The sequence below is a fragment of the Dipodomys spectabilis genome, unplaced genomic scaffold (genome assembly GCF_019054845.1).
Source record: "Dipodomys spectabilis isolate Male_0828 unplaced genomic scaffold, ASM1905484v1 ptg000129l, whole genome shotgun sequence".
In the NCBI taxonomy this organism is placed as follows: Eukaryota; Metazoa; Chordata; class Mammalia; order Rodentia; family Heteromyidae; genus Dipodomys; species Dipodomys spectabilis.
This window is the reverse complement of record NW_024870806.1, coordinates 4,596,806-4,607,876: the sequence shown is the minus strand read 5'-3', so window position 1 is coordinate 4,607,876 and position 11,071 is coordinate 4,596,806. Positions and strand designations below refer to the sequence as shown.

Below are 11,071 nucleotides of genomic sequence, written 5' to 3'. Positions count from 1 at the left end.
GTAAGGTCTAGTTTTAATTGTCCAAAAGCTTGTCGTAGTACTGTAGGGTTTAAATGAGCTAACAATATATCATCCATATAATGAATAATATAAACGGAAGGAAATTTTTGGCGAGTAAAAGAAAGAGCCCACGCTACAAACTTTGACACAAGGTGGGGCTATTTGCCATGCCTTGAGGCAATACTAACCAATGGTACCGTTTTATGGGTTCTTTAAAATTAGTAGAAGGGACACTAAATGCAAAACGTTTGCAATCTTGAGGGGCAAGGCGTATGGTATAAAAACAGTCTTTTAAATCAATTATTATTTTGTATGTATTTTGAGGAATGGCCATTGAGGAGGGCAAAACTTGTTGTAACGGCCCCATAAGTTCCATAGTAACATTTACTCGCAGGAGATCTTGAAGAAGTCTCCATTTTCCAGATTTCTTTTGATAACAAAAATAGGTGAATTCCATGGGGAAGTAGAGGGAGCTATATGGCCCAATTCCAGCTGTTCCTGCACCAGCTGCTGGGCAACAATAATCTTTTCATTTGATAGGGGCCACTGATCCACCCACACCGGAGTTTTTGATAACCATGTAATAGGATAGGCGTGAGGGGAAGGATGAGCAGCAGCCCCCGCTAAAAATATCCTAATCCTAGTCTATTTGGTCGGGGCTGTGGCTGAATGGGCTCTCGAATGCCTTGCTGACCAATCCCCAGTCCCCCTGAAGGTAACAGTCCTTGATCTAAGAGTTGTCGAGTGACTACATCATTTGGACTAAACAAATAAACTCCCATTTTTTCCATAATATCTCTCCCCCACAAATTAATGGGCAAATGATCCAGCACATAAGGCTGAAAAGTTCCAGAATGGCCCTCATCATCTTTCCAATTGAGAATAGCACTGCATTGCTGTGGATCTGTAGCATGGCCAATTCCTTTTAAGGATGTGAGAGAGGCAATAAGCGGCCAGTGAGAAGGCCAATATTTTTTAGCTATTACAGATACATCTGCTCCAGTATCCAGCACACCTTGAAAAGGCTTTTCTTGAATATAAATTATAAGTTCAGGCCTTCCTTGTTTTATATTTTGAATCCAAATTACATCTGAGGCCCAAAAATATTTTGTGCCTCTAGAGACAGAAGTAACAGAATTTCCAACAGAGATTAAAGGAACTAGGACCAGCTGAGTGATTCATTGCCCAGCAGAAATAGATATAACTCCAGTAGGCGCTGAGGCCATAATTTTTATTTCTCCAGTATAGTCTTGATATATCACTCCTGGGGTAATATGTAGGCCTCTCAATTCCAAGCTACTGCAGCCTAATAACAGACAAACAATTCCTTTTGGAAAGGGGCCAACTATGCCCGTAGGCAGAGCTTGAACTCCCATCTCAGGAGTTAATACTGTGTAGGTGGAGGAACAGAGGTCCAATCCTGCACTTCCTGGGGTTGCTCTGAGGAGACTGGAAACCGTTTGTTTTTGTTGCTGTTGGTTGCCAGCAGGTAGGCTTGAAGCTGTGAAAAGGACAGGGCTGCCCCGTTTTTTTGTTGAGGGGCCAGGGGCTGGCCCCTCTGCCAGTTTTCCAGAATCGGATGGCCAGCACTATCAAAAGCAGATTTACAATCCCTGGCCCAATGTCTTCCCTTATTACATCGGGGGCATCTCCTTAGTTTAGCTCCCTTTTTCTGATTAGGACATTGAATTGTTAGATGGCCCATTTGGCCGCAAGAAAAACAGCTGCCAGGAGGTCCAGCAATTTGGGGACATCTTCCTCCATTTTTGCCTCCCTGGGGAGAGCGGAGGAATTCAGTTATGGTTTGTCCCTGAAGTGCAGCAGCCAGTGTGAGGCCCTGCATATAGGATGAGCCAATGTCAGCACAGAGCCGAATATAATCAGTTATTCCTCCTTTTTTTCTAAGTGGTCTAATGGCTGCTTGGCAAGCTGCATTAGCATTTTCATATGCCAATTGTACAAGAACCATACCGGCATCCCCATCTTGGATGAGACGGCTTGTTGCCTCTAGTAACCGAGAGACAAAGTCTTGATAAGTTTCATCTGGTCCTTGTCTAATTTTAGAAAGATCCTCAGTCTTATTAGAGTTAGGAAGTTTCTTCCAGGCATGCTTAGCAGCGGCATTAATCTGAGCATATGCGCCCACAGGGTAATTTAACTGGGTATGGATGTCATTATAAGCACCTTCCCCAGCAAGCTCTGCAAAAGTAGTAGTTATATTATTAGCCCTATTAACCTCTGCTGTGGCCTGACACTGTTCCACAAATTCAGACTTCCACAACAAGTAATCTCCTCCACTAAGATAAGCTCTGGCTAATTGTTTCCAATCATTAGGGCATAAAGCATCAGTGGACAATGTTTCCAAAATTACCTGCGTAAATGGAGCTGTAGGTCCATATTGAGCGCAAGCGTTTTTCAAGTCTCTTATTTGTTTAAATTGAATAGGTTGGTGAGTTCTTTGTTGGTTTTGGTCCTCCATTACAGGAAATAAATGAAAACCAGAAATATCCTCCCCTCTTTGATCAGCCTGTGCTAATGAGAGCTGCAAGGCACTATGCCTGGGAGGGCAAATAGCCCCTGTCCAAAGAGGGAATTCATCATTAGGAGGACTAGATAATTTCAAAGGCCTGGGTCAACTAAGCTGCGCAGACCAAGCAGACTGCGTCTGGGGAATAACAGGCAGAGGGGGTGGCGGAAAGAAATCTGAGTCCCCTAGAGCTGTTAAAGTGGGCTCACAAACATCCACCCTTAAAGGGGGTCGTTGCATTGCTTCAATCTGTGACAATTTTTTCATAAAAGAATTTAACATTTCCTCAAAATGGACTGTTTTATCCTCAATAGGCTCATCATATATTTTTTCCTCAGTATCTGAGTCATCTGACTTTTCCTCAGCATCCGAGCCATCTGAATTTTTCTCATTTTCTGACTCAATAGATTCAACTTTTATCAATGTATTTGATTTCTTTTGGGCAGCAAGTATGTGCTCCTGGGGCAGGGCGAGACTCGTTACCCTGTCCAACTTTCTTAATCAACTGATTAAATTTTATTTGTTCATGTCTGGGGTCCAGAGAGTCTCGAACTAAATTCCAAAGTGTAAAAGCATCCACTGGGGTTTTTTCAGGGCCACTTGCATCATAATGCTCCTGAATCATTTTTCCTATTTTTTGCCAAGTTTCTAAACTAATGGTTCCTTCCTCCGGAAACCAGGGACATACTTCCTCAATAAAGCGAAAGAAGCTCTCTAATTGACTCTGTCCAACTTTTACTCCTAGAGCTTGAAGCATGCCCTTAAGAGCCTGCACATATAATGTGCAGCTGTTTCCTTGACCCATAATTTCTTACTCCCGACTATACTATCACCCACTCTTTTTCCGGACACGTACTCTTACCTTAGCGGGGTCCTCTGCCTTGATCCCAGGTTTTCAGGGTCCCTGTTCAGGCGCCACTTGCCGGAACCAGCCGGCAATGAAAGAGACTCCTGATTTAGGGGGCGAGGACGGAAAAATAAAGACATAAGACAAAGGATGGGGTCGGGAGGTCTGCAGCTCAAGACTGCGGCCCCGTTTATTTTTAACTCTCCTTATTTGTACTATTAGAAGTCAAGGGGTAGCCTAAGGTCACCATAGTGCAGAAAAGCAAGGAAAATTTTAATAAAAACAAGGGTGCAGAAAGAAACAAGACCAGGTCATCTGATAGAAAGTAAAACAAATTCTACAGACATAGCAAGGCAAACCCGGACACCTGGTGTTTTTCATGAAAGCCAGTTTCTTGTATGTGCCTTCAAGTGAGCACAAGGGTCAAGATGACGTTGGACCTTTACTGTCGGCTCCCAACAATTCTTCCATTCTCCTTTTTACAAAATTACGTGATTATAAAGCGTTATTTAGAAAGGAAGTGGCTTCACGTTCCACATAGAAGTAATGCTTTCTCTATATCACTCCCAGAAATCTACATACTCAGCAAAAGTAGGTGCACTGAATCCTTTGGGAAGATTAATATTGACTTCATCATTCCTTTGGGGGAAAATTAAAGCCATATTTGCACTTTTTTGTTGATTGTGGGGATTGGACACTGATCCTGGGCACTGTCTCTCAGCATTTCAGCTCAACTTGAATGCTGTACCACTTTAGCTACAGCACCACTTCTGGGTATCTGATGGCTAATTGAAGATAAGTGTTTCATGGACTTTCCTGACCAGGCTGGATTTGAACCACAATCCTCTGGTTTTAGCTAGGATTAGAGGCAAGAGCCACCAGCACCCGGCTCATATTTGCATTTATGTTCACTTAATGACACTATGTAGACAGAGAATGGAAATTTGAACCAAATGATGACATTGCAGCTTTTCAGAAAAATTGAGGTAGCAATAAATATCTCCTCCTTTTCCATTTTGTTACATTAATGACTCATGAGCTATGGGGCCCTTACATTAGCATCCTGTGACATATGTATAGGTGTATTTAGTATTAGGAAATGTTCATAGAGAAATATAGAAAGACAGATTTTTAGAAAACAAAGGATATCAGGTATGAAAGAACAGCATAGAAGGAGACACATTTATCTAGCCTAAGAGATTTAGAATGCTAAAGCAATGAGGAATAAGCCTAGTTGATAACTAGTTCTTCAATAACCAAAAATGGTTCACTAGAACTGTTTCTGCTATACCTTAGCTACTATCATTTTTTTGCTTCCATCTGGAGTTATTCCTTCTCTTCTATCATGACTGTTAATTATCTTCTGCCTTTTTGGTGCTATGACTGGCCAAAATGATTTCCAAATCTCACTTAGACTACCCTTCTCATTGTGATTAGCAGTGACCCCTCTCAAAATCCTGGAATCTTTGAATTTCCAGAATTAATCTTCACCTGACATCTAAGCACATTCCTGGCATTAATTGCCCTGACCTAATGAACAAAACTTTTTTTCAACACAGTATCCTAATATAGGTAATGTACATGAATTAGGGACTATTATCAAGTATCAGTATGGAAGGAACAATTATATATTCCAAGTTTGGATTCTTTATTTTGCATTTACTAACTAAATGTTCATTGTTGTTGTTGCTGCTGTTGTTGTTTTGGCAGTCCTGGGGCTGAAACTCAGCCCTTGGGAATTATTCCTCAGCTTTTTTTTTTTTTTTTGCTCAATTCCTACCACTTGAGGCACAGGACCAATTCCAGTGTTTCTTTTTCTGTTTATGTGTTACTGAGGAATTGAACCCAGGGTTTCATGCATGCTAGGCAATCACTTTACCATGAAGCCACATTCCCAGAACCCTAAATGACTCTATTAAGATGACATTAAATTTTCATTCCATAGCTATGTATCATAATTTTAACCAGAAATTTTTGCTAGAAAAGGTCATTGATCACAGTACTGAATCCAGTAAGGCTAGATAGACAATGAATAACTGTCACGGTTCACGGTCTAGCCAGGGCACAGAGGGACTTACCTCATGGAGCTGATACAACAGACTGAGCGAGACAGCTCCTGACCCACAGCCCACCTCCAGAATGAGAGGGCCACCTTGGTATCAACTACATTGGGGATGCTGAGCCAACTCCTCCAGCACCCATTCAATCAGTTCCTGAGAGAGAGAAAAAAAAAAGAAAGAAGGTCACAATTACATTTAAGCCAGGTACCTGTTGCTCAGGCCTGTAATCCTAAGTACAATGGAGGCAGAGATATGAGGATTGTGGTTTATAGCCAGCCCGGGCAGGAACACCTGTGAGATTCTTATTTCCAAAGAACCACCAGAAAACTGGAAGTGGTCCTGTGACTCAAGTGATAGAGTGCTAGCTTTGAGCTGAGGAGCTCAGGGAGCTGGCCCAGGCCCAGAGTTCAAGTCCCACGACTGAAAAGAAGTGGACTTCCCACCACAAGAAGTAGACTGAATAACACCTATTGTCCTAGGGAGCATGGCAGAGAAGTCAGGCCGAGCTTCCTGTCAGCTGGGAGTCATAAGTAGGTCACCCAGCTTCTCTGTGCTTCAGTTTCCCCAGCTTCAAATCTGAACAAAGTGAAGGATCCTGTTCCTCATGGGGATTGGGTATTAAAGAAAGAGAGTCGTGTTTTGTTTCATAATCCCATACCTGTCACAACATTAATAACACACACCATCTGAGATCTCTCCGGGTATTTTCTGTCAAATACTCACAGAACTGCCAAGAACCGTATCTAACAGCCCCTAACTCTGTGCCTGGCCCTGCTCTAGAGATCCCTCTGTATTAATAAATTGTTTTCTCAAAACTGTCCCATGAGGAGATTGAAGTCCAATGGTTGAGGCCCAACCCAGAGCTTCACCTGTGGTCAAAAATGGGCTGCTGTGGACTGAGTTTGTGACAATCCATCTAAACCACTGACTGAGCGTGGCTCTACATGTCTACCATCCCAACTACAGAGGACCGAACCTGGTGGCTCATGCCTGTCACAGATAGGAGGACTGTGATCCACCCCAACCTGAGCATATATTAAGTCTCAGAAATGCCCAAGACAGAAAAGCTGGTAGAAGACCTGACTGGCAAGCCTAAGGCCTTGAGGTCAAACCCTAATATACCAAAAAGAACCAGACTCCCAGTGCCAGAGGCTCATGCCGATAATCCTAGGTACTCAGGAGGGTGAGATCTGAAGATCACAGCTCAAGATTTAAAGTAGGGTTGGCCTCGCCCATCAGAGATCATGATTGGAAGACCCAGAGTCTGACCTATGCTGTTGCACTCCATACTAGCAGGACTCATATCTTTACTAAATGTTGGCCATGCTCTCTGTCTTCCGGGGAAGCCTTCCCCTGCAGGCTGCACTCCTAGGTCCTCCCAAGTTCCCACTGCCACCAAACAGGCCCAATGGAGTACACAGTTCCAGGGCACACAGATCCCTTGTTCTTGTAATTTAATAGTGCTGTGTCCCGTTCAAGCGTCTCACGTTTCCAGGCTCCTAGACCTCAGCTATGATGCCCATGCATGCCCAAAAGATAGCAGGTAGAAGTTACCAAAGCATTCAGCCTCCTTGTTACCACTCACTGCTACACACACACACACACACACACACACACACACACACACACATCCAGACTGGTGACAGAAGACTCATCCATGCAACACCTGCAATTTGCCAAGTGATTACTCACCTGAGCACAGTTAGGCTGTACAAGGAGAAAGATGATCTCTCTCTCTGTCTCTCTGTCTTCAGGTGAAAGGATGACCGAGCACAGAAGACAAGGGTTCACACAGAAAGGGGGGGCCTATCTTCTGCATCCAATGCCTCCCATCCCCAGAAAAAGGGAAAAGACCCCAGAAGGCAGGTGTGAACATGCTGCTCCCCACCAGGTTCCCACCAGGGAAAGGAAGGGTGCAGATGTGCGGCTGTGTGGCTCCCACTGCTCCAGGTCAGGGGTTCTGTGGTGTCCACTAATCACCCAACCCTGCATCTCCCCATTTCCTGAGACATTAGATGCTGTAGATGGGGATGGGATCCTCGGGTGAATACCCACCCCCCACTCCTGGGGCAAATTTATGGCAAGCCGTGGGCCAGAGTGTGGGGCACAGAGGAGGCGCTGGTCGTGGTTGGGAGGGGGGGTGATATGGGGTTGCAGGGAGCGGGCCTGTGTGGTCGCCACTCACATGTGCTGCTGGCAAAATCTGTTGGCAGCTGCTCCAGGTGGGGAGAACAGCAATGGCAGTGGAATGGCGGACATCAGGTCCAGAGCAGAGGACAAGGGGGCCAGGACTAGGTCAGTGCCACAAGCTGGCTAGAGGCACACCATTGCACCATTGCCTGACGAATCCAAGAGGCAAATTGGGTTTGAGCCAGCAGCACCAGGTTTGAAATGCTGTGCCACGGAGAAGGGGGGGAGGGGGCCAGAGTGCAGGCGGGCACATGGTGGCTGAGCAAGGCCTCTCCTCCTAGGCCTCGAGTCTCTTGCTCATCACTCAGCTACCTCTACCTTCCTCAACTGTTGGTAGTGGTGTCAACCAACAGATGGAATCCCAGTGCTACTGGGCAGTATGGAATGTGGGCATGGCCACCATTCTTGTATCCCATTGGTCAGAAAGAACCATGAAAGAATGGGAGTGTGGCTGGAATCCTGTGATGCAGGCAGAATGGGTGGAGTCAAGATGATGGCAGCCCCTTTCCCAGGGAACTCTGTCCAATCCAATTGGAGACAAGAAGGTTACCTGCTTTAGCCGGATGGCTGCACAGATTGGTGTGTATGTCTGTTTGTTCCCAGTCCCAGACCTTGAACTCAGGATCTGGGCACAGTCTGTGAGCTGCTTTTGATCAAGGCTAGCCCTCTACCAATGAAGCCACATGCCTTTACTTCTGGTTTTGTTGGCACAAATTGGACAGGAGTCTCAAGGACTTTCCTGCCTAGGGTGACGTTGACCATGATCCTCCTATCACAGCCTTGTAATATCAAGGAGGACTGCTGAGAGCCACTGGAGCCTGCCTAATCATTGGTCTTACTGATGTTCTTGGACAGACCTGTGAGTTCCCTATCGTCAGGTTTAAGTGGTAGGAGCTGGAGCCCACAGTTAGAATCCTAGTCCTGCCACCTCCAAATGGCAGGAGATCCTAAGAAACTCATTCCTATTCATATGATTACCAATGGAATGTGATGTATGTCATGATTAAATGGGCAGTTCTTGAATGATTCAAGGTTAAAATTATACACAATTATATTATAGGACACTGGTCGATAATAATTAATACTTTATGAAGCATTTAAACAATCACATTCATTAAATAGAGGCCAAATGAAGTCCCTAAGAATTGAGCATCACATACCATGGAGATGCCATTTTTTCTGCCAAGACTGGGATTTGAATTCATGGTCTGGGTAACACTGTTGTTGCACTGTGTGGGAAGGGGAAGCTTGCCTCCTTGAATTCAAGAAATTTAGGTCTGTTCCTTAGGCCTGAAATCAATGCCCACCACCAGAAAACATCCTATTTGTGTGAATTTTAAATATATGATTTATAATTATATACAAATGTGGCATTCAGTGTAGTTATTCATTTTATTTTTTGTTTTATTCATGTATTAACTGTTCATTTTATTGACAATTATGACACATAGAACAGTGCTTACATTGATTACATAGGATATAGGTTTGTATATATATTACACTTCATACCTGACACCCAGGACTTTCACAGAAAAGGAAAACATGTGTCACCATCAGCTTCTTACTCCACGATTCATTTTTGGGAATGCTGGCATCTGAATCACAGCCTGCAAGGCCCAATTCATGAATGAGTGAGTGTCATTCTGCCATCATATGGCAAATTGTGCTGACAGGCAGTTCCCAGTACCTGAGATCGAGTCCCTGCGGTTGACAAAATAAGAACAGACTGACATGCAGATGGTAGTACGCTAATAAATAAATATCTTTATAGTGTGCCAGAGATGTCTATACATTATTTAGTTATATAGACTACATTCCTACTAATTCTTGGGTATTTATTATGCCTCCATGTAATTATTGTCATTGTTTTCATTCTTAACGAACTATTAATTAAATCAATCAATATCTTGAAATTACAGCATTCCTGTAAATAAAAGTATTCTTTTAATGCTTATAAATATTAAATAAAATCAGTCTCCTGAAATGATGGGTCTAATTTTATAAGAGTATCATTCACGATCAACTAATTCAACTGTGACATTGATAACATTACCTTGTTATTCCACGCATGGGAACGAGTCTCTTAGTATCTCCTGCCATTGATTGGTGTCAGGACAAGGATTCGAAATCAGGGCCTACATTGCCACGTGGGCCTATGGCTTCCCCAATAGTCTGCCAAACTTCAGGAATGCAAGGTGAAGTACCCTTTGCAACAGTGTCATTCAGACCCAAGAGCGTCACCGTGCAAAGGAAGAAAACATAAAAAGGCCATCTCACCGCTTTTTTCTGAATATTTTTGCCACACAAGGCCTGGGGGTCTAGGATCCCAGGATCTGCTGTGGGTCCAGTGGCTGCACCCCAGCATAGGATGATCGAAGCTGAGGGAGAGTTGCCACAACCTGAGTTCAAGCTCCCTGCTGAGGAAAAAAAAAATTAAAAGAAATTAGCTCCCTGGCTTGCAATTCACCCCATTTATTCTGCCAGGCTTTGGATTTGAACTCAGGGTCTGGGTAAATCTGCAGCACTGTGAAAGAAGGGGAAGCTCACTGTACTTGAAGATAAGAAAATCAGGCCTGTACTCTAAGCCAAAATTCAAGCTCCAGCCTTGAAAAACATACTATTCATATACAATGTAAAGACAGGATTTGTACTTACCTATGGATTCTCAGTACATACACGTTTGGTGTGGTTGTTCCTTGTATTTTTGTTTTATTCATTTATTTACCAATGATTTTACAGTGATGACACCCATTGCCTTTATTACATGGATGACATCCTATTACATGGCATCTAAATTTGTAGATGTGTTCTTCATCATGCCTGACACCCAGGACTCTCAGAGAAAAGGAAAAAAAGGTGTCATACTTGGCTTCTTACTCCATGATCCAATTATTGATAGTGCTAAGATCTGAACTCAGGGCCTAGCATGACCAATTGGCAAATAGTTCAAGGTGAACACTCCAGCCTGTGAGCAACAAAGAAGTTAGGCCATTCCCAGTATCTGACATTGATCTCCAGGGTGGGCCACGATAGTCATAAATTCATAATTTAAACATAGGATCCATATTTACATATATGTGTGGACAGCATTTGCATTTGGTGTACTTCTTCTTATTGTCTGTCTTATGGAAGTATTGTGTATTTTACTGAGTAAGGTGACAGATATACCAATGCTTACATGGATGACAACCTATTGCCAAGGCTATAGGGTTTCCTGTGCATTCTCCATCCTAGCTGAGACCCAGGACTTTCACAGGACAGGGAAACAGGTGAATCGATGGGCTTCTCACATAAAGATTCTTCTTTTGGCAGTGTTGGGATTTGAACTCAGAGCCTACAAGACCCAATTGGAGAAAGGGTCAAGGGTCACCAGCCTGTGAGCAACGAAGGAGATAGGCCGTTCCCTGGACCTGACATCGAGTACTAGGGAGGGCCAAATAGTAATAA

At 43.7% G+C, this 11,071-nt stretch overlaps 1 protein-coding gene across 1 annotated transcript; it reads right to left on the bottom strand.

The window, feature by feature from the left end:
* Window positions 1–1,384: 1,384 nt before the first annotated feature.
* On the bottom strand, window positions 1,385–3,332 carry LOC122116230 (endogenous retrovirus group K member 10 Gag polyprotein-like). The gene is made up of 4 exons (XM_042689890.1): window positions 3,011–3,332; window positions 2,652–2,922; window positions 1,515–2,558; window positions 1,385–1,472 (listed from the first exon to the last, which is right to left on the bottom strand). The coding sequence occupies exons 1-4, from the start codon at window positions 3,330–3,332 to the stop codon at window positions 1,385–1,387; spliced, it is 1,725 nt and encodes a 574-aa protein (XP_042545824.1).
* Window positions 3,333–11,071: the final 7,739 nt, after the last annotated feature.